This window comes from Columba livia, chromosome 19, assembly GCF_036013475.1.
Source record: "Columba livia isolate bColLiv1 breed racing homer chromosome 19, bColLiv1.pat.W.v2, whole genome shotgun sequence".
Lineage (NCBI taxonomy): Eukaryota > Metazoa > Chordata > Aves > Columbiformes > Columbidae > Columba > Columba livia.
Window position 1 is genome coordinate 6,336,978 of NC_088620.1, and position 22,497 is coordinate 6,359,474.

The 22,497-nt window shown below is 46.5% G+C and overlaps 2 protein-coding genes across 4 annotated transcripts in view; both read left to right on the top strand.

Annotated features, from left to right (window-relative positions):
• MEGF9 (multiple EGF like domains 9) overlaps positions 1-14,935 on the top strand; it is a 49,933-nt gene extending 34,998 nt beyond the window's left edge. The window contains exons 3-6 of one of the 2 annotated variants that reach the window (XM_065035940.1): positions 984-1,123; positions 4,798-4,932; positions 5,873-6,145; positions 6,619-6,958. In XM_065035940.1, coding sequence (XP_064892012.1) covers positions 984-1,123; positions 4,798-4,932; positions 5,873-6,145; positions 6,619-6,758 — 688 coding nt within the window. In that variant the 3' untranslated portion in view covers positions 6,759-6,958. Of the gene's footprint in view, positions 1-983; positions 1,124-4,797; positions 4,933-5,872; positions 6,146-6,618; positions 6,959-10,025 lie in introns of those variants that run through there. The other variant, XM_065035939.1, reaches the window with a different exon arrangement.
• A 3,085-nt stretch (positions 14,936-18,020) lies between these two features.
• CDK5RAP2 (CDK5 regulatory subunit associated protein 2) overlaps positions 18,021-22,497 on the top strand; it is a 72,038-nt gene continuing 67,561 nt past the window's right edge. The window contains exons 1-3 of one of the 2 annotated variants that reach the window (XM_065035937.1): positions 18,021-18,210; positions 18,378-18,436; positions 19,731-19,798. In XM_065035937.1, the coding sequence (XP_064892009.1) occupies positions 18,158-18,210; positions 18,378-18,436; positions 19,731-19,798 (180 nt within the window). In that variant the 5' untranslated portion in view covers positions 18,021-18,157. The remainder of the gene's footprint in view (positions 18,211-18,377; positions 18,437-19,730; positions 19,799-22,497) is intronic. The other variant, XM_065035938.1, reaches the window with a different exon arrangement.

The window sequence follows — 22,497 nt, forward strand, 5'->3', positions numbered from 1 at the left end:
CGTGTGAGTGGGTGGAAAAGGAGCACAAGTGTGATGGGAGCGGGTGAGGGATGTGGGGGGCTCAGCTGGAGAACAGGAGCTGAGAGGAGAAGTTACCACTGTCTACAACTACCTGAAAGAAGGTTGGGGCATGGAGGGGGTTGGTCTCTTCTCCCAAGGAACAAGTGATAGGACAAGAGGAAATGGCCTCAAGTTGTGCCAGTGGAGGTTTATATTGGATATTAGGAAAAAATTATTCATGGAAAGGGCTGTCGGGCATTGGAACAGGCTGCCCAGGGCAGTGGTGGAGTCACCATCCCTGGAGGGGTTTAAAAGACATGTAGATGAGGTTCTCAGGGACATGGGGTAGTGCCAGAGTTAGGTGATGGTTGGACTCAATGATCCTGAGGGTCTCTTCCAACTGAATTGATTCTATGATTCTGTTTTGTCACATGCAGGGACAGGAGTTGGACTTGATAATCCTTGTGGTTCCCTTCCCACTCAGGACATTCTATGATTATGTTCTATTTTATCCATTCATGTGACTGCTCTGAGAGCTGAGCCTGAGTGCTGCTAGTCTATAAAGTCACTTACAAAAGCAATAGGTTTGAAGCCTCTGCGTGGAGATGCTGGCAAGGAAAGCCAAAGGAATGAGGGTAACCCTGGTACCGGTGCTCAATGGAGCTGGGAATGGAGAGGGGCTGTCAGAGCATCTATTGGCAGCTGATGTGTGGGGATGGCTTTGGGCCAAGGCTTTCAAGAATGAGTGATGTTTTCTGGTGCCCAGCTGGAAATTGCTGTCAAGGCAACTGGTTTTGCAGAGACTCAGCCTTTCTTGAACTCCCCATCGCTTCTTGGAAATCGTCGCCCATGGGTTTCACGTCTTGTATTTCTGTGCGAGGTTCGCCGCTCTGAGAAGCGAATCCAAAACGCTGAGCGCAGGTTTGTGCTTTGGATGCCGCCCAGCACATCCAGATTTCAATGTTTGTTTTGTCCCTGTGCAGCTCTGGGAAATGCCAATGTAAAGCTGGTGTCACGGGCCTGAAGTGTGACCAGTGCAGTGATGGATACTACAGGTTTAACGAAACCACCTGCGAGCCGTGTCAGTGCAACAACCGCTCCAAAACCTGCGACAGTTCCACAGGTAACGTCTCGCGTGACCGTGCCTGTTTCTTCTGTCTCTGGTTTTTGCCATTTTCATTCAGCAGACCTCCTGCATCTCCATGTTTATGCCTTGAGTACTCAGAATCTTTACCTTAAAACCAAAACTAAAATGCAGGGCAAGGCTGCAGTTAGTCCACTTCTGGAGGAAGTCAATAAAAGCTGCATTATTTACCCTAGGATGTAGCACAGAGCCTTTATTCCACAGTCTGTATTGGAAATCAGTGCTCTATTGTTCTCTGCACTCACACAAACACACAACATTGGCTTTTAAAGAGCTTTTGTTTAACAGCTGTTTACCTGGAAACATATACGGTACTGGCACTGATGCAAGGTGAGTGTTATTGCCACAGATAACGTGATTAGTGCTGGAAAGAAACAGCAGCTAATTAATATTGCCTGCTTTTTCTAAATGTGCCGCGTTCATTTTCCTTGATCATTTCTTTGACTGTCTCTCAGATGGATGTTGATGGAATGCAAATGTGGAAGCACCTGTGCTTGAAGAGCTCATGGGAGGGCAGGGGGAACATAATGGCTTTCCCACGTCCACTGAAAGGGGAGATCCCGGAGGAGCAATGTTATGTGACCACCTGCCCGATCTCCGCTTCAGCAACAAAACTCGCACTTTGAAACCCAAATTCTCATCCAAACTTCCAGGCTGAAATGCAATTCTGTAACGTTTATCCAGGAGCTTGGAAAGAGCAATAATTTTTAAAATGTTGCAGTTTTTTTTTTGCATAGCTGGCAGAGATGCAGGGCTCATGAAATACGGGATTTTGGGGCAATTTCAGCCCTGGTGTGTGTTCCCTGGTGGCCTGTGTGTTTGCAGTGCTGGCTGTGCAGAGCAATGTCCTGGTGCTGCTGGGCACAGGGGCTGTTTCTGGGGGTGTCAGGGGTAGCAGCGGCCACCAGATCTGTGCTCCTTGAGGTTGAGTTATTGCATTCATTCCTATACTGAACTTTACGTGCTTAGGAGTTACTAATATTGAAGGATACAAGGCTGTGCCTAAAGCTGTGCACACACCAGCTGTGTTACTGATTTGGAGCTGCGTGTGTGGGTTTTGTGAAGGAGCAAGATAATCTGCTTGTCCTTTTTCTTCCTCAATGTTTCCCCTGCTCTTGATTTACAAAAAAATGGCAAAAAAACAGAGCAAGCCACAGTGCAGACGTTGCCTGTGGGATGGGGCTGCTCAGGCAGAGCAGAGCTGGGACTGTCCAGCGCTGGGCCTGGCTCTGCAGAGCCCCTCTTTTTGCTTAATGACCTATTGTTGATCTGACAGAAATCCCTTTTTAAAAATTTTCCTCCATCTGCTCTCTTTGCTGCTGGGGGTGGGGGAACCCAACGAAACCAGAACAGAGAACAGTCGATTAAAAATGAGATCCGACATGTAATAAGTAACGCAGCGCACTCGGCCTGCTCTAGAGGCTGCACTTTGTGTGACCTCCCCAGCTTCACATCAGCTGTGTGCAGCCTTTGTCAGATTTTCAAGGGTTTTTTCAGCATTAATGCCGTACTCTGGGCTCCCTCTGCTGGCTCTGCCACTAGCCCTGCTCAGCATCACCCTGGCCAGGAGCAATATTTAAAATTACTGGGCTGGAATTGGGGCAGCCAGAGCTCCCCAGGCGCCAGCGTTTCCTTCGACGCGACCCTCGGGCCCCATGTTGTGTCTGTTCGATGAGTTTAGTTGTTTCTTCCCAGCTGAGCTACTGTGAGGGCTGATCCTTTCTGAGGGCATTATCAGGATGGGAAGTGCTATTAATTATTAAGGCTTTCCACAGTGATACCTGCTTGTGAGCCTATGCGTACTTTGCATGGTGGAGCCACTTGCTGACTCACTGGCAAGGCAGCCATTTCGCAGGGTTGGTGTAGATAAATGCGAGTAGTTTCCGCCAATGGGAAAGTCATTGGTCCTGAAATGACAAAGACTGTGCAGAAAACGCAGGTGTGATCCCAGATTTATACGACCATTAATTCATACAGAGCACGGTTCACCGCACTCTTAGTGCTCATCAGGCAAATTGACCTTCCCCAAGCTGGCCTGTCCCAGGCATCCTGCCGAAGCAGCTGATTGAGGTTTGCAGCTGGAAAAAACAAGCCCAGCAGATAGTTTTCCCCTCTAATCCTGACATCTCTCCCACAAAAACCACTGGCTCGTGTCTGACAAGCTGCTGGGTGAAGAGCAAACAGTGTGTGGGAGCTGACACCATGCACGTGTCCTTAGTCATCGGGTGCTGCCAACCCCAGAGAGCTGGTGGATCAGCCGCTTCCCAAAATCGGCAGCTGCCAGGGTTTGGTTCCTGCCCTGGGTGACACATTTGGCTGCAAGGACACGCTCGACTTGCAATGAGGGTGATGAGAGCCTGTCCCAGGTTGGGCAGAGAGGTGGTAGATGAACCATCCCTGAGACATCCCAGGCCAGGCTTGATGGGGCTCTGAGCAACCTGAGCTGGTGAAGATGTCCCTGCTCATGGCAGGGGTGGCACTGGGGGAGCTTTGAAGGTTCCTTCCACCCAAACCATCCTGTGATTCTTGGTTCAGGGATGCTCAGCTGCAGAATTTTCTCTGTGCAAAGAGAAGAGCGGGAGCCACGCAGCGTGTTGGGCTTGCAAGGGAACCAAACTGTTCCAATATTAAGAAAATCTCCTGTGTTTTTTTTCAGCAGTCAGCATTAGCCTAATTCCGGATTTTTGTGTGTGTGTGGTTAATGTTGATATCAGACTTTTCCATGCCCCTGCAGCACTGCTAGATTAGCGCAGTGAATCTCCTGTATGTGCTTATGTGTACAGTGAATAAACTGCTCCGTGCTGCCCTGGTTTGTTAGAAGGTGGCTGTTGCCTTTTCAGTGTCTTGTACATGGGATTTAATTAAATAAGCTTCCCTTGGGTCACTGCCACCTCAACGAGGAGCCTGCTGCTGATGCTGTTGATGGATGGGCTTTTGATAGAGGCTGTGCTTTTATAACTAGGGAGATTTTTCTTTCTCTGGTCACAGCAATATCAAAATGCAATTTAGAGGGCCATTAGGACACAGCCTCTGCCCAGACACAGCACGTTGATTTTCTGATTCAGGGGCTTCCCTAGGAAGGGGAGGTGGCTCAGCCGAACCCCCAGTTCTCCTCTGTTTCTCCACGAAGGTCAGTAATTGCTGCTGCCTTGTGCCTGTGCTGGGGATGGAGGAGCTGGAGCCGCACGAGTGGGATGCAGCCATCTGTCCCCAAAGCAGGACCGTGGCACTTCCCTACCCCTGACCGCCAGCTCTGTGGTGCAGGAATAGGTTGCAAAGGTAGAAACTCATGAGAGTGGGGGGTTTGAAGCATCAAGATCCAGACTCCCAGGCACAGTTGCAAACCAAACCCACTTTCCTTGAGGACCATTTAATATTGATAGCGTGCATTTGCCTGCGCTGACCTTTTGAAGTGATGAACTGTGGGCTTCCCTGCTGGAGCCACCTACTTTTTCACATTGTGTGTGTGTGTGCAGAGGGGGGAATGACCATCAGAAGGTCATAAGAGGCCAGGATCATGTTTTGGCCGGAGGGCGTCCAAAATCACCTGTGAGCTCTGATAATTGAGAGTGCTCCATGCAGATTCTTGCTCCAAATGTTCTGCTCCAGTTCCTGCTGCCAAATGTGTTTTTGTGCTCCTGTCCCTTCCCCAGGCACCTGCCTGCACTGCCAGGACAACACCCAGGGGAAGCACTGCGAGCTCTGCAAGGAGGGATTCTACAGGAGCGCCCACGGCTGCCACCGCTGCCCCTGCTCCACCGTGGCATCCACCGGCACTTGCCGAATACGTAAGGCTTTTATTTTGGTCTAATTTCTCAGATAATGAATGTAGCTCTTTGCAATGAAATTGCCACTCGGAGTGCATCAGTGATACAGGAGGTGGCCAGCAGTGCCATGTAACCATCCGTACCTCTGCGAGCCCCCTTCCAAACATCCCCATGGGACTCCCAAACCTCAACCTTCTTGCTCTATTTTCACGTAACTGAGAGAAGAAATCATAACTGTAATAAACATATAAGATATATTATTATTTCCTTAATCACTTTTGCAATGAAGCCACCCCTGGCTTCATGTAGGCCAAAAAGTTCCTGCAGATTGCAAGAGTTAGTTCTAGCTGTATTCTGAAATGGCTGTTTGAGATGGAAATGTTCAGGAGTAATAATCAGTTTGCTTAGCAACGTGCCGAGCATGCTCTGTGCTGCTGGCACCAGGCATCAGAAACCCCCAAAGCTTTCTTTTTTTACCTAGAAAGAGAAAATGCCGCAGTTCCTAAGTTATACAGGGTGTTTCAAAAGATGGACCCGATTTCAAAGATCTATTTGAATCCATCCTTTTGAAACACCCTGTATTTTTAGCTTAAAATTTGAGATTGGTTAATATCCTGTTTCCCTGAAAATAAGACCTACCCGAAAATAAGCCCTAGCCTGATTTTTCAGGATTTTTGAGGATGCTTGGAATATGTCCTACTCCAAAAATAAGCCCTAGTTACAGTACATTAAAAAGTTAACTTAACTCCTGTCCAGGCAGCTATATATGTAAAAAAGTAATAAGTTTTGGAGCAAAAATGAGTATAAAACTCTATCTTATTTTTGGGGAAACAGGGTACTCACTGGCTACTGATTTTTATCGTAGTGACTTGTGGTCAGGTCCTACAGAACAAACCCCACAGCGGGTGTTTCTCTGTGACGAGCCGTGGCACACACCTGCTTTCTTTTCTGTGTCCTTTAGCGCCCGGTGAAACCGCCCCGAGGTGTGACCAATGCAAAACCGGCTACACCGGCCCCAACTGCAACCAGTGCGACAACGGCTACTACAACTCCGACAGCATCTGCGTCAAGTGTAAATGCAACGGGAACGTGGACCCGGCGCGGTCACCCCGCGTGTGCCGGCCGGACAGCGGGGAGTGCATTGGCTGCCTGTACCACACCGCCGGCTTCCACTGCCAGGACTGCGAGGACGGTTACGTCCGAGAGCCCGAGGGGAACAACTGCACCAAGAAAGGTAAAAGATGCTCCTCGGATCGGTGTGGGAGCTCGCTGTGCGGCGGAGCTGCCTGGAAGCTGCCAAGGGAGTGCTGGGAATGGTTCAGATGGGTTTAGATTCATCTGGCCTGTGGTGCAGGGAAGAAAAATAGAACTTTAAACACGTTGATACCTCCCAGCCTTGAAACCTGTAGTTTAGAGTTAGCTCTGTAACCTCTCTGATCCCCAGTAGCAGTCACTGCTCGTGAACAAGCTGGAAACCAAAAATTATTGGCAGTGTATTTAACTTTTTCAGATTTCAGTTGCCTGATGTACTTGATCTCTTAGTGCCCAGTGAATCATCCTTACTGACTGGTCCACTCGATAGCACTGTCTAGTTTCCTCGAAAGGGCGTTTATAATAAATTTTGTCACTTCGCATACTCTGCAAACAATCGGTACTTGGACCAAGTTTAAGGTTTTTTTTATTATTATTATTTTTCTTCCTAAATAGGGAAGCCAAAGCTCAAGAGAGATGAGATCCAAACTTGCACAGTGAGTTTACATCAGAATTTACTGGTACCTGCTCTGGTGTCTCATCAGACTTCAATCCACATCCAAGACACTGTATGCAGCATCTCAGACACAAACTAGCTGTGGTACTTAGAGCTACTGCATAGCAGGAGGACTTGGAATATAATGAGATTAAATGGTCCTTAAGTTGCTCCTTCAGTGCTTATCAGGAGGTTGGTCCACAAGGTGGATCTCCAGCTCCATGCATGGAAACAATACAGGTGTTACGTGTTAGTTAAGAGAACCCAGAGTTCAGGAAAGCATCGAGGCCCGAATTTGTCATTGTCACCAACAGAGATTTAATGCAGATCTTCCATTAGGAGCTAATGTGGTTTTCACTCCCATGCTGCTCTCGGGAGGTGTAATCACAGAGTCCTCTGCGCAGGGAGATGATCAATACAAAAAAAGTTGAATGCTCATTAGCCGGAACTGTACGGTTACAGGGCTGGAAATGGCACTTTTGCATCGGCTCATCCATTATCTCCCCATGCACAGCTTTGTTTCCGTGCAAAGAGCTACATGACCTTGCTCTGTTAAAATCCATATGTATGGCTTTGCCTCTATACTTGCAGTTTTCAACATTCAGATTTATTTTCATGGCATTGTTATAGCCAATTTCTTTTGTGGGGAAAGACTGTCCCCCTTCAAAGGGACTGGGACATGCTCTTCTAGCTTTCCTGTTTCCTCGGCACTGATTTTTTTCCCATTCTTATTAAACGATTAAAAAGGGATACAGTTTGTTTCTAGTTTCTTGCACACAGTTTGCCTAAAAATCGACATGCTGAGGTACTGTGCATTAACTAGTTTTAGGTTTAGATTTTCATAAACCGCTAGTGCATTGAGAGGCCTGGTTTTGAGTGGCTTCTAGAGCGAAATCAATTTAAGTGGTCACAGCTGAAAAAGAGCCAAAGTGTTCTGTACAGCCTGGGCAAAGCTAAACCCAACCTCGAGCACCCACTGTTCGGAGTCTTAAACCTGACCAAGGTGTTGATGCTTTCAAGGCTGATGGAGAGAATATCCAAAGGACACAGGGGGTGACCCAAGTCGGTATGTGTGACCCCTGGGTGGGTGGTGTTCCTGCTGCAAAGGTGAGTGGATTTAATGATGGAGCGTGGCACCGTGTCACCCAACCGAGCATCACAGTGTCCCCAAGAGCCGCTGCGTGGGCTCCCGCCTGTGCCTGTTCACTGCAGGAGCTTTGCAGAGATGGCATTTCCATCAAGCAGCTGGATGCGTGACACTCATGCCAAAGCAGCCCATTGACTGAGCAGCTGCCGCTCTCAAGGAGCTGCTGTGGGACATCTGGAGCGCTGGCACAGCCCCAGCCAGCGGAAACAGGCATCGCTGTGTCACCGCCCGAAAGTCAGAGCGTGGCACTGTGTCCCCATGACGTTACCGTGGGTTCCAGGAAATGTTTTCACCCATGTCCCCATTGCCAGTGCTTTGCTGGTGCTGACTCACAAATAAAGCCAGAAAAGTCCTGTTTCCTCGCTGGTGAATCAGCCATTGTCTCTGTTCTGGGTTTTTTTCTAATTATAGCTACTGGCAGGGTTTGCCAAGAATTGAGTGTTGATGAAGGAATTTGGAAAGGATGACTGAATTCTTCATGCCCTTCTCCCAAAGCTGTATCCAGGAACCTCTTACTCCTCTCACGTTGCTTCCTACTGTGAAATTCTGCCTGTTACCCCATAGAGAAATGGTGTTTCAGCATCCTGAGCATCCTCATCAACCCAAGGCAGGACCTGCAGGGAACAGAGGAGCTGCTGCAGGGAGGAACTCTGAGCAGGACCCTAAATTAGGTGTGTGGTGCCCCCTCCAGAGGGATTTCTTTCTCCATTGCCTGAGCTGGAAATGTGACAGCCCAAAGTTAACTCGTGGGAGTTCCTCCTGTGGCAGGAGACGTGCTGAATATTTGCAGCTCCTGTTGCCAATGGAGACGCATATAGTGCAAAAATTAGTCCTTCGGAAGTGACTCGCCTCCTCAGTCATAATTAGTAGATGTTCTCTTCAAGAGAGCTGGATCAATACAGCACGGCACCAGTGGCTGTAATTGCTGCAGCTGTAAGTGGGTTTCAAATGAAGTTGCATTTCTGAAAGCAGAAAGAGAAATGGAAGAGAGAGGGAAAGAGGGTGCAGAGAGTCTCGTGGAGCAATAGATGTAGAGAACATTTGGGTTGATTGAGGGTTCAGCTTCTGGAGGGTTCCTGCTGTCCAGACTTGAGAATCTAAAATAGATCAGGTTATTCCTGTGAAGAAAATGCTTTATTAGTTACATTTGGGAGCCTAATATTCAAGGCTTTTATGGTGCTTTTGGACAACTATAGCTCAACCGGTTTGAAAAAGGTCTAATGAATTTGCATCCCACTTATGACATTTCCAGTGATAATTTGTTGCCAACTCCTACATCTGAGAAGGGAGTTTTATCGCATTTCTGGGAGCAAGGCAGGTTCTTGGCTGTTTTGTGCCCAGGAACAGGCTGCAGAGGAAGATGGAGCTTGTGGCACAGTCTGGTCGTTCCCATGTTCTCATCCACCATATGCCAGCAGCTGAAATCAAATCAGGATCCCAACTGGCTTCTGCTGTGTTCAAAAGCCTCATAAGAACATCCAGAGTCTTTTGTTGTTGTTGTGATGTGATTATCTTCTGCTTCTGGTTATGCAGACTGGGGGTTTCTGTGAAATTTGTGCGTGACTTCTTCATTCCAAAGCAGAACTGGGATTATTTTGTCCTTTTATATAAAGCAGTGTAGATATTGAAACCCATTGCCAACCACTGTGATGGCAGAATACTGATTGTTCATCTTTTTTCATTTTTGATCTTCTTGTACAGGTAAGGCAGAAATGAACCCCATATTGTGACTATAAATCCTACACCCAGTGTACTGACTGAAAGGTTTCGGTTCCCGGAGCTGCTGTGTCCTGGTTGTGCAGCCCATGCAGACAATGAGCTGAGTCCCTTTGTTGTATTCAAAGTCCAAACTCCTGCTGAGCTTGGTAAAACCCCATTTTCATGGGCTGGATATGAGCTGGACTGAGTGACTGCCTTTCATCATGAGCTTTTGTATCTAACACTGAATCTTGGCTACTGCACCTATCCATCCATCACAGGTTTTTCAGAGGAATGCTGCAGTCCGTGAGCACTTACCAACAGAATTATTTAAAACAAAAAACAAACCAAACAAAAAGACCAAAACCAAAATCTAACCATTTTTGTAAACTACTTTGAAAAAATACCAGCTTGAGCAGTGTAGACTTAATTGCCGTAACAACTGTGATATAAATGTCCGATCGCTTATGTTTGTGTTTGATTCCAGCTTAGCATATTGATCATTTTTTATTTGTTTTGTAGAAGCCACTCTTGGCCCAGAAACAAGGGAGTTTACAACTTCTGCTCCAAATGCCAGCAAGGCAACAGCATTTTCAACTGCAGTGATAAACAGTACGTTGCCTCCAACAACTATACAGACGATACTTCCTATAAGTTCCTCTGACAATAGCACCGCTGCTTTTGCAGATGTTTCGTGGACCCAGTTTAACATAATTATTTTGACAGTTATCATCATCGTTGTGGTCCTACTAATGGGCTTCGTGGGTGCTGTCTACATGTACCGTGAGTATCAGAACAGGAAACTCAACGCCCCGTTTTGGACCATTGAGCTCAAAGAGGACAATATCAGCTTTAGCAGCTACCACGACAGCATACCCAACGCCGACGTCTCGGGGCTCTTGGAAGACGACGGCAACGAAGTCGCACCAAACGGGCAGCTGACGCTGACGACACCCATGCATAATTATAAAGCTTAGAAGAAGCAGCGGTGATCCAGCTATTGCAAAGTTGGCGTAGAAGAAGTTACAGGGCTTGTTGGAGGGTATCGGGGTCCGCGCCGAGGCTCCACGCTGAGGAATTTGCTCTGCAGATACTCTTAGGCTGGGTGAGCTGTAGCTCGCAGGTGAACAGGAAAACAAGTGTAGTACATCCGAATTTCAGGTAATATGGTGGAATGTATTCAGTGTCCTGTTCTCCGTAAAGATCCATAGAATTCACTGTTGTTAAAGACTTGACTATGCTGATCTTAAAATATATTCTCATGAAGAGGTGGTGGGGTGGGAAAGCAGGACCCCATGACTGATCAGAAGCTACTCCATTTCCAGCCTTTAGTTTGAAAAGTAGCTCAAGAATTAACAGTGGATTTTCAGGAAACAGACCTTTGCAAAGGCTTCGTGTTAGTTCCTGATATACATTTGTTCAAAAAGGAGGACAAAAAAAGGGAAATAATTGTTCACTGTACTAGCAAGAGGCAAGTAGAGGAGTGAGTTGCACACTTCAAAGAAGTCACCATTAGCAGTTTCCAGTAAGTAGGGAAACAGGAATAAAAATAATGAAAATATTGGAGTTAGGGAGGAGGCCGAGCTTTTCCCTTTCTGAGTTATTTATACAGGGTGATGATGCTATTAAAACATAGCAATCCATTTTTTCTTCTAGAAGGAGTTAATGAACTTGTATAGTTCCTGTGCAAGGGAAGATGACAAGACATCTCAGGGTTGCCATGTAAAAATAAACGCTAGGCTTAATACCCTACCTACCCTGATAGAAATGGTGTGTTCTGTATATAAAATGTAATATATCTTATCGGAATTGTATTTGTAATTATTTGTAAAAAAGACAACCAACCAAAAAAGTCCCAATGACAACTCCCCAACCTCCCCTATTCCCCAAGTCATATTTTGTCATTTAGATTTTAATTGTACAGCGGTTAGTGGAGTTGTTTAAAAAGGAAAAAAAATGCGGATTGTTTAAAATACTGTAAATTAGACGGCAATATTGTTGGAGCTGGGACTCTGGCAAACACCGACTGCTTGAAGCTTTTCTTCTAGTGTCACTAAATAACTTTCTTTTTTAGGGAAAATGTGAGTGCTCCCTACTTGCATCTGTCAAATTTCTCCATTCCTTGAAATACTGAGTGAATACCAGTGTTGCCATGACTAGCACTTAGTAGGTGTCCAAAAATCGGATGTACCGTTCTGTTACTTGTTTTTAAATCTTTATACAAAATGCAAATACACTGTCACGGATGCGTTGAGAGCCTGATCTCCATGGCTGAGCTTTTCCCAAGCGACTGCTCACGCCATGGTGGATCTCGTTGCCATCTCTCCCGTGCGGACACGGTGACAAGGGGACAAAAATCCCCTGGATATGGGTGGAAACGGCTTTTAGCTGAAGAGCTTCCAGGAGCCGATCTGCGCTTCTAGATTTAAAAGCTGAAAGCGCATGGATGCTTTCAGGAAATTTATGTAGCACAAGGCGGTGATGGGGAATCAGCTGTCAAAAAAACCCACAGGGGACTTTAGGTTTTACAGATTCCCCTGATTTTTGTGGGAGGCTGGCGGACTGTTAGTGCGGGGAGGACAACAGCACAGCTCACCGCTTGGTACCTGCACCGTGCCCTCCCTGTGCTGGGGAGCCGCCAGGTCCCACCCATGAAAATCAATAGTTATATTTAAGCAAGGTGTGAAACAAATATTTCACTGAACTCCTGACCAACCTCAGAACTCAAGCGGCGTTGCTGTGCGTGTTGGTGCTTTGCAGGCGGTTGCTGCTGGGGATAAATGAAGTACCTGCTGAAGGGCAGCGGGAGCCGACTGATGCATCCTCAGAGCCAGGCAGAAGTCAATATTTCTCAAGACGAGAAACAGTAGGAAGGATGTGGTGATTATTTATTTGCTTTCTGGTGCTGCATGGAGGCTTTTCTTATTGGAGACTTTTTTTTGGGGGGTAGGGGGGAGAATAGGTGCTTTAAACACATGCACAAAGATGCCATTTCTGCCTCAAAAACTTGCTGCCTGATATAAGGATGAGGCACGGCAAGTAAGAAGGAAAATAGTTGAGGATGACCAAGGGAAATGGTGAGGGCAGAATGTGATGTTGTGTGTAGGCCTGAGCCGATGGGAAAGCTGCTGCCTGCTGTAGGCCAGGGTGAGGTCCCATATTTAGGTGATAAATTTGGCTGATGTCATTCAGAGCAATGTTAGTTATGAAACGGGGGAGGACTGGAGGAGAAAATCTGGATATTGGTAATCCTTGAGTTACTCATCAAACTTTTAAAGAGCAGAGTGGTGACAAAATAGAAGATTTCCTAAAAATCGTAATTATTTAGCAGTGCTGATTTAGTGATACACTTGCACTTGGTCACTTCATGGGGTGGGGAAAGGTAATTTAGGAAGTGTTAGGTGGGGCTAATGCCAGCAGGCAAAGTGAAGGACACATTGTTCACTTTAATGTTTCCAAAATATTTTAGTAGATCTTTTTATCTTTGCCACAAAACACCTCTTCCTCAAGTTTTGCTATGATTCCAGGCTACTGTGTAACAGGAATAGGCTTGGATTTTTCCCTCAGTGAGGAAATATCGCAGGTCTGCAAAACCAGAGGGTGAGTTCAGGTGCTGAGCCCTCCGAGTCCCTGCCCACGGCAGCACGGGACGTGTTTGCATCCGGGCTGCTTCTGACCTCCAAACTACTGCAAACGCTTTGTGTCTGAGCAGAGGAGGAGGTCAGGATGCCTTACAGTCAGTCTGCAAGGGAGGTTGGTCCAGCCATGGCCTGCGGGTCGTGCATCTGGATGAAATGATCTAGACAGCCCTTGCAGATGTGGTGGGGAGCTTTGTTGGGCAGGGAGGACCTGGCTGCCCAGGTTTGGCCAGCAGAGGAAAGCACAGGATGTTCTTTAGCAGGGAGTGGAGCACAGCAAGGATGTGGCAGCGGGACAACGCTTGGCAGATGGCAGAATGAGTCGGCACGAAGACACCAACCACCTCCAGCTCAACCAGGCCTTTGGCGCAGAGGAACAGCATTTATAAAAGATCAATGCCTCAGCAAGGAAAGAATAAACAGCTTCTTGTTTGACGTGGGTGGTGGGGATTAGATCTTCCTTGCTGTGTCCATCAGTCATGCAGCTGTCCCCTGGGTACCCCCGGGGGTGAGGAAGGAGCTGAGCTGGCTGTATCTCTGGTCAGCTCAGGTTGGTGTCATACTTGGATGGGGTGCAGAGCTGAAACACCCATGCCAGGGTACTAAAGGCCACTAGGACCGCTGACCTGCTGTGTGGCATAACTTGTCATGAAGCTGCCCAGACCTTGAGGTTTGCTATGTGCCGCACTGGGGTTTGGGCAGGTAAACCAGATGTCGACTTAGAGGGCTGCGCTAGTGCCCAGCTCGGGAGCCATGAAGACAAGGGGAAGGCATTGAGGTGACTTCTGGGGCTGGTGTGGCGATGCAGATACTGGTGGCACTGCTGAAGGGCCACCACGCGTCACCTTCTAACTGAGCATGTGTCCCTGTCTGGCTGCAGTGGTGTGGCTGTCGTGGAGAAGGGCAGCTGGTGGCGTGGTACGTTGGCTGTAGAGCATGGAGAAGGTACGACAAGGCAGGGAGGGCTGGAAGGAGGTTGGAAACCAGCTCTCAAGGCAAGTTCCTCAGGGTCGTGAGGGCCCTGTGGATCCAGCTGGTCTGGGTGGGGTGAGTTCAGTTCCACAGGCCAGTAACTGAAGGCAAGAGGATATAATGGAGTGAGAAAAGGGCAAAAAGCAATGATGTGTCACAGGCACGGGGCAGCCTGGGTGGCCCACAGATTGGGAGAGCAGTTGGTAAGCACAGAGCACGACAGATGTGGACAGATGATCTCAAATCTGACGCTGTTGCTAGAAATAACCGTGTGGAGCGCGAGCCCTGGGGAGCTGTCAGGAGATGTCATCCCGTGCAATGGCAATTCCCTCGGACCAGGCTGAGCAAACAGCGCGCTGGAAGGCGCGTGTGAAAGAGGAGGGGATGTACTGAGCATCCTGCAGGCATCCCGGGCCAGGTAACCCCTGCTGTACAGCATCTGAAATGTTACATGCAATGTAAATGTAGCAGAAAGTTTGCACAGTCTCCTTTATTTAAAGGATAGAAGATCGAATCCTAAAAATACATTTCTCTTTAAAGTGAAGTTTTGAAATGAGCTCCCACAGGGCCCTGCGCTTCGTGTGTCAGAGGAATGGATTAAAATAAGAAAAATGTGGGCCTTAAAAGTTGTACTTCCTCCCAAATGAAACCCATCAGTCTTACTACACATCCAAATAAGGCGTCTCCTAAGCATATGCTGTGCTTACAAATGCATTTCTAAAGAAAAAAAAAGTGTATGATTTGAATATATGTCAGAATTTATACAGAAGAATGTTATTTAAAATGAATAAAAATAAATGTATATAATTTGTATCTATGCCACTTGGATTTTTGCATTTGTTTTTTGTTCATTGAAGTTCAGCAGGAGTCTTTTCACTGATAGCAACCAGAGCTGGCTTGAAACCTAAAGGATTGAATGTGATCTTGTCTTGGTAATGACATTTGTTCCAAGAGAATTATTCCTTCATTACAGCCCTATATGTGAGATGAGAACTATGGCACACAATATTTTTACCATCAGATATTCATTCGTTCATTTAGCATCAGTTGACACTCCGTGTCAGATAATCCATCTGAAAAATGAGCCCTGTGATCTCTTGTGTCTGCTTATTAACCATTCCAGCTTTCAGCTACTTCCATTAATGTGTTTGGTAGCCAGACAGTCAATTCATATTTCTCCATTATTGTTTGTAATATTCACATAGACATATTTTGTCAGAGATGCATGCAGTCATTCGCAATGAAATGTACGGAGCAAAACTAGAAATTGGAACAGGATATTTTATCAGATTTTTCTCCATGACCACAATGGATCTTTCAAAAGAAATTAATGTTAACACATACTCTGAAATCCACATCTGTGGCATCCATAGTTTTGAATAGCTCTGGTAATGTCTGCAAAAGGACCTACGGAAAACTTGCATTTCTTTTTCACTTGTCAGTGTTAGGAAATTGATTTTTTTTTTTTGGCACAGAAGCAAATACGAAAGCTGAAGGCCAGTTTTTCCTGCTGAATGTTACATCTAACTTGTTGGTCCTTATTAAGCAAAGAACTTGGAGAGGTCAGTCAGCATCAATTAAGGGAGTACTTAAAACTAAGTGTTCATTCAGATGCTTAACTGAGCCACAGCTGTATAAGCAAGGGCCGCACTGGTGAAATTCCAGGGAGTTTATTGAGACGTGATTTGTGTTAGTAGCACAGTCTGTGTTTGACACAGCTTTGGAGGAATTCTGCTCTGAACTCATAACAGGAGGACACAACTGAATGCTGTGTCCCAGAGCAGGGACTTGAGAAGAGGACAGCAAGGAGGACCCGTGCTCGGCTGGCGGTGACATCTGTCCCTGTGTCACCATCGGCTGCAGCCACAGCGCCCGGAGCAGCTGGATTTCATTTGGCTCCTTGGGATCCTCTGGGCAACTCACACATATGTTGCACTCACCATAAGTGTTTCTTTCCCAGACTCCCTTTACTACTCTTTCCGAGGTGGTAAAGATCTCAGGCTGCCTTGTAAAGTGGGAAAGCGCCGATCCAATGAGGCTTCCTGGTACAAGGATTTAGCGTAATCTCCCCAAATGTACCACTAATTAAGATAAGGTTAAACAACATTAAGCAGATTATCAGAAGGCAAGTTGTTAACTGCTTCTAAACAAAATATCTCCCAGCCCTTTCTGCCCCTCGCAGCTTCTTCATGCTGCTGCAGATTTTAAAACATTGGGCAGTGCAGTAACTGAGGGAAATTGTCCATCATGTCTCAGTATATACACATGTGTATATCTATATGCCCTTGTCCATCAGACATTTCATGAAGTGATAAACTGAGCAAGGATTAGCTGATTTCCTTCGGAAGATCGTATGTTGGGGTGCGCACTGTGGCTCTGCAGACACATGGGTGCTGTACCAGCCTGTCGCACATAAGCAGTGAATGATTTGTGCTGTGCTTGTGGCTGACGGATCAAAAATGTAATACGCTACTGCCACCTGAAACAAGAGCAAATTGGTGTCCTCCTTTTGATAAGTGGACTCATTAAGTACGCTTAATTATATGAAGATCTGCTCTGTAAACATGGGAAGCCACAGTTCAGGCTGATCAAATCCTGGTGCCATATGGCAGACCCGATTTCGCAAACCTCAGCTTGGCAGAAGGTGCGGCCGCTGCAAAAGGGGACCCAGTCACGTAAGGTGACAAATGTCTCTCAAAGGTCATGCGGGAATTGAAGGGACTGAACATCTCGGAGGGTGATCAGACCCCAAGTGCAGGGAATCAGGCATGTTCGGGCGGACAGGAGATGAGATTAAGAGCTCGGTTGTGCTAAGTCGTGCCTGGCATTTTGGGGCACTAACAGCTGCGCTTGTACACGTTAATGGAAAGACAGAAGCAGAGATGGGAAGCCCACCGTGACCAGACACATCCAGTGGTTGCAATGGCTGCTACCAACAGTTTAGGGTGTTTTACAGGCTTTCAACTTTCATCTGTTTTGAACAGAGTAGAGCTGGAGCAGGTACCTGGAGAAAACGGAGCTAATGGGGCAGAATGGCCATTTGGAGTAATAAACCCACAAAATTACCACAGCCCATGGTCAGCCCTTATCCATGTCCTATCTCCTGGCCAGGTGAGAATCCCCTTGGGACAGCCCAGATGATAACAAGTGAAACCTGACACGTTCAGTACTGAAAAGGAAACCAAATCTAAGGCTTAAGCACAGGGTTACTCCTGTGGTCGAGTGTCGCTGGATCAGAGCTTCCTCACGTTACCAGCGATGCTGAGTGAGTCCCAGCATGGTGCCCTGGCTGAGGCTGTAAATGCTGCAGGAAAGTGTTTCAATCCTACATACAGATTCCCAAAAATGAATTAAAAGAAGAGGGTGAAGAGTGTGAGAAGCAAAGCGGGGTTTGGAGCTCCCAGCATGGTCACCCTGGTCAGACACTCCTCTAGGAGGGGACACCACAGCAGGGTTTAATTCAGTTTAGCATTTCCAGCTGCCAGTTACAAAGAATAGTGACTAGAATTTGAAACCAAAGTGTAATTATTTCTCTCTCCAAGTCGGTTTGGCGCCGGGGAAGACCTGGAAACAATCAGCTCCAGCAGCTCTGCCAAGAGCCCGGCGTCCCGGCGCACCCCAACAAAAGCCTCTTCCAAACGTGCGTTTGTCGGAGGGGGCCCGGAGGCCCCCGGGGAGAGGCGGGTCCGGTCCCCCGCCTCGGCTGGGCCATAGTCTTGAACAACGTGCCCCGGTTGCCCTCACTCAAGATGGCGCCCGACAGTTTTCTGCCCCTTTAGCCCAACTAGCACTCCCCGTCATACCCCGCCCCGCTCTGCCCTCAGCCAACATGGCGCCTTCCCGCCCAACTTTAGCCCCCGCCCGCACCAAATATGGCGGCTTTCCTTCAGTTTCCATTGTGCCCGCCTCGTACGCTCTCCCGAGGTGGCTTCAGCGGCTTCGCCTCCGTCGACGCAAAGATGGCGGAAGCGATTGCGGCCGTTTGAATTCCAGCGAAGCCGCCAAAGCCGCGCACAAAGAAGCCGGAGCTCGGTCGGCGCCGCCATGGACTCGCTGCCGGGGGAAGACCTGACGCTGCCGGTGGCGTTTGAGGGCAGGTAGGCGGCCGGGACCGTTGGGTAGGGGCTGGTCCCACCGCGGGCGCCGGGCCCACCGCCCCCCTCTCCGCTGTGCCGGGCTGGGCCTGCCGGCCCCGAGCGGTTGTCGGGGGGACGATACCTCCCCACGCTTTCGGCTCCTCAGCGCTGTCCTCCTCCCTCCTCAGCATCTCCCAGCTGCCAGACGTCTCCCGCGGGGACCCCGCGCCTCCGGCTGGCGGCGAAGGTAAGGCCGGATCGGCGGCATGGAGCCCCCGGGGCGGGCGGGAGGCGGCGGGATCGGGCCCCTCAGCCGCCGCTGCCTGGGGCTCGGTGCTTCGGGGGGGGTCTCGAAACCTGAGCGGGGAAAAAAGGGCAGAAAAATGTTTTAAAGTGACGCAGCTTGTTGTTAAGTTCTGTCATTATAGAGCGCCAGTTACTGCTGCACTTACTGCTGTCCCTCTGTGGCCTGTGGTCATAAGAAGTCTTGCGTAAGACGAGCAGCGGTTTTGTGAAGCGTGTACTTAAAATACTTAGAATATAAAGCAAGGCAATATTGCTATTTCGTATTCTGCTCAGCATTAGGGAAGCTGCATGCTGCACAGCATTAGGTTATTCAGTTGCAGTTCAGCTTTTCAGTTACTTCTGCCCGCAGACCTGACCTGGACTCTGTATCTTCACTTTTATCTATTTCTGCATTAAGAAACCTTCCTGTCTAGTTCCTGTTGAACAGCAGCTGTAATTCAGTGTGGTTTTCTATATGACGACCATGTTAGCATCTTCCTCTCCAGGTGTGGGAGACTTGCTTGAAACACTTATTTTAAAGTAAAACAGCTGAGCGGTATTATGTTGAAACTTATCTATGGGCTTAACTCTTCCCTATTCTGTAAATTCAAAGTGTATGTTTTTGATTTCTTTTTATGCATGCATGTAACAAGCAAGGTAACTTGGCTGACTTCATTGTATGGCTGAAGTAGGCAATTGAAACTGACTCGAATTAGGTGGTTCCACAGGAAGATCTGTTTGCTCATGAGAATAAACAAATATAGGAAACATACTAAATGCTGCAAAGTAATGTTACTACGTCCTACATGTGCTCTAGGAAAGCTGCCTTGTGAAACTAATTAGAATGTCAAGATTTAAAAACCACTGTCTGGCATCCTTTGGGTTATTTTCCAGACTCCTCTACATAGTTGAATAACAATTTTGGAAGTATGTTAAAGAAAATATTTTACTTCAGTTAGTATGAGAGTCAGTCTGAGATCTCAGCTGCCTCTTTATATTTAAGATGATGCAAGTGCTACATGTTTTATACAGTCTCATTATTCTGACTAAAAGTTTGCTCTCACTAATCAGAATGGAAATAAGTTATGCAGTCCTGTTAAATGTGGCTTTTACAGAATAAACATGCAAACAGAAGCTTAAATACATGTACATTCATTTCAGGAACAGGAATTAGTGCAGACCTTTGCTGTCTCCAAATTGAGGCTTAGTTTAGAGGTTCTGCTGCCTGAACTTGTTCTGTCTTTTTAAATGTCTAGTGTTACCAGATGTGGCAGAGGATACAGTCTCGCCAAGTAGAGCTCGGACCATGAAGGACTATGAAAATGTAAGCAGACTTTTAATATAAGACTTGGTGGGAGATTTATGGCCAAGGTATTTCAAACATGCTGGCTAAAGTGTTGACTCTGAGTCAGATTCTTACTTTGTGTCCATCAGCACGGATCTGTTGGAGGTGTGACCAGCTGTCTGTCTGTGCTTTCAGCCTCTGTTTCTTAAGTATTGCTTTCAAAAACGGGAAAAAAAACGTTGAGACTAACCAGCTGCTGCTCTTGAGTTGCGAAACAAAAATTGGCAACCTCGGCTCAAACATTCACGCAAGCACCAGAAACATAAGAACTTGGTTTGCAAATCTGCAATTGATTAATTTCAGGGAAGCTTGATGTTTATTTTCATTGAGACTAGTACAGGATTTGACTTTTTAATTCATTGACTGCTGCAGAATACCTTTTACCTTTATAATTATGTCTGAGCGTGCTTGGAATACTTTTGTTGTAAAGGAATACTTCTGTTGTAAAGGTCTAGTATTGTGACAGTTCTGTAGAGAAACTGTTCTTGGCACTTACTAGAGTGTAAAAGAAAACATCAGATATTTAAAAAAGAAATCAATTGTATTGGTTATTCAAATTGAAGAAGCCAGTTGCTCATAACTGCTGAATGATGGTGTGGCTGGGCTATAGCTCTGTTGCAGGACAGCTTCCATATAAAAAAATTTAAGACGTTTAACTCAAGTTCTTATGATTCTGTGAAGAAACTATAGAGAGGAAAGCAATAAAAAAATCTCGGAGATGTTTGCTACAGATAAATGCTGTGGCTTGTGATCTTCAGGATGTGTTCAAGTGTCTGCAGTTTCCAGTGCTTCTGTAGCTGCTTTGGCCTTTTGTAGCATTGTTATGTTTGAAATGAGTGTTGCTTCTACACTCTTTCAGTTTCTTGTGGCCTTATGTCCCTCTGAGCAGAAAGCTTTTGTTCGGGGATTTAAAGCTTGTTTTGGAAAGCGCCGGTGAAGGATGTTTTTTATAGTCCGTATCTATTTCACTTTCTCTTTTGTGTATTGGCTGGGGTAAAAAGAGACAGTCTTGCCATTAGTATGTGCTTAAAGTCTTTGATATATGCCAAAGACCTGTCTAGAATATACATTTGGCAAGTGGTTATCTGCTGTGTTTGTTTGCAGAGGGGAAAGAGTTGTAGAAGGGAAGAAAAATCTATTGTTTGTGTGTGATAAAGAGGAGAAAGTCTCTCCCACAGATCTCTGGCTTCCTGGTACATACAGACCCCTTGTGTTAAACTGAGCTGTAAAAGGTCTCGGAGGCTTTTATGGATGCAAACAGTATAATGAAGCTAAAACATCCATTCAACTGAAGAACGAAGAGTCCTTTAAACACAGATATTTCTATAACTTCTGCTTTTGACTCTTTAATGTTACTGGTAGCTGGAAGGTTAAACTTGACAAAGAGAGCATTTGCTTTTCTTGACCTTTTACTATTTACTAAAAATCCAGTAGCAGAGAGAACAGGATGGTTGTAATGACCCTTGAAGATCCACCTAGAAAAGGTCCTTGTATTTTCAGGCCCGAAGAAGATACTGAGCCAGATAACATCAGAGGTGTAGGTTTTTTTCTAGTATTTATGGTGTGTTACAATTACTTGCAATATAGGCAGGAACCACTGTGTGATAGAATAAGTGATTACATGGGCAAAATGAAAGGCATCTTTACTTGAGGACCTTGTTTATTAGGCCTTCATGAGTAGAAGTGGGATGATTGATATCAAGTTAGGGAGCTAAGTAATAATATCTGTGGGTTCTCTCTTGTCTTCCCAAACCCACTTACAGTTTTACTGTCTTGTAAAATGGCCTCTGCTGCCAAACCTGTGTTGTGCCGTGAAACCGCAGCCTCTGCTGACAGATGCATACAAGTGGCTCTGTGTAGACTTGGAAAAGAGCTGCTGCGCCAGGCAAGTGGTACTTGCTGCCCTGCTGTCCGGGGTGTAGAGCGGATTGCATTGTCCTGGTTTCTCAGAAAGTGTTGGCTGCTTCTCTTCTTTCATTCCTTTTTTAAATACAGAAATCCAAATGCATGAAGGAATTACGACGACATCTTTTAAATGCATAAGTTGAGAGTGTTGCCGTTAAAATCCCTTTGTAGTGTGAACTTGTTTGCATTTTACACATTGTCTTTTATTAAGCTATAACTTTTAAATTGCAGTCTGCCTCAATTAACTTACCTCTGAGAAACTGAATGTCAGAGCCAACATTTGTTTCAGTTCTTGGTTTATGATTGCCTAGCCTGTTTTGTTTGCCTTTTGAAAACAGAACGCTTAAGCTCTGCCACTGAAATACATGTGAGCAGAATTAAGGAATGCTGAGTTCTTTTGAAACAGTTTTTTCCTTTTGACTCCAAAATGTAATGAATGTGTGAATACTAACTAGAATTTCAACTGATATGGTTTGAGTGTCTTTGGCACTTGGACCTTTCCTGAACGAACAGGAAATGATCTACTGGCAGCTTAAAAAGAACCACAAACCAAACGCTGGAAGATCTGCTCTCGCTAGTTGAACATGGTAGTTCACAGAAGCCTAGTTCATCTCCCTTATGGGGAAAGGCTGAGGGAGCTGGGGCTCTGGAGCTTGGAGGAGACTGAGGGGTGACCTCATTAATGTTTACAGATATCTAAAGGGTGAGTGTCAGGAGGATGGAGCCAGGCTCTTCTCGGTGACAACCAATGATAGGACAAGGGGTAAGGGGTT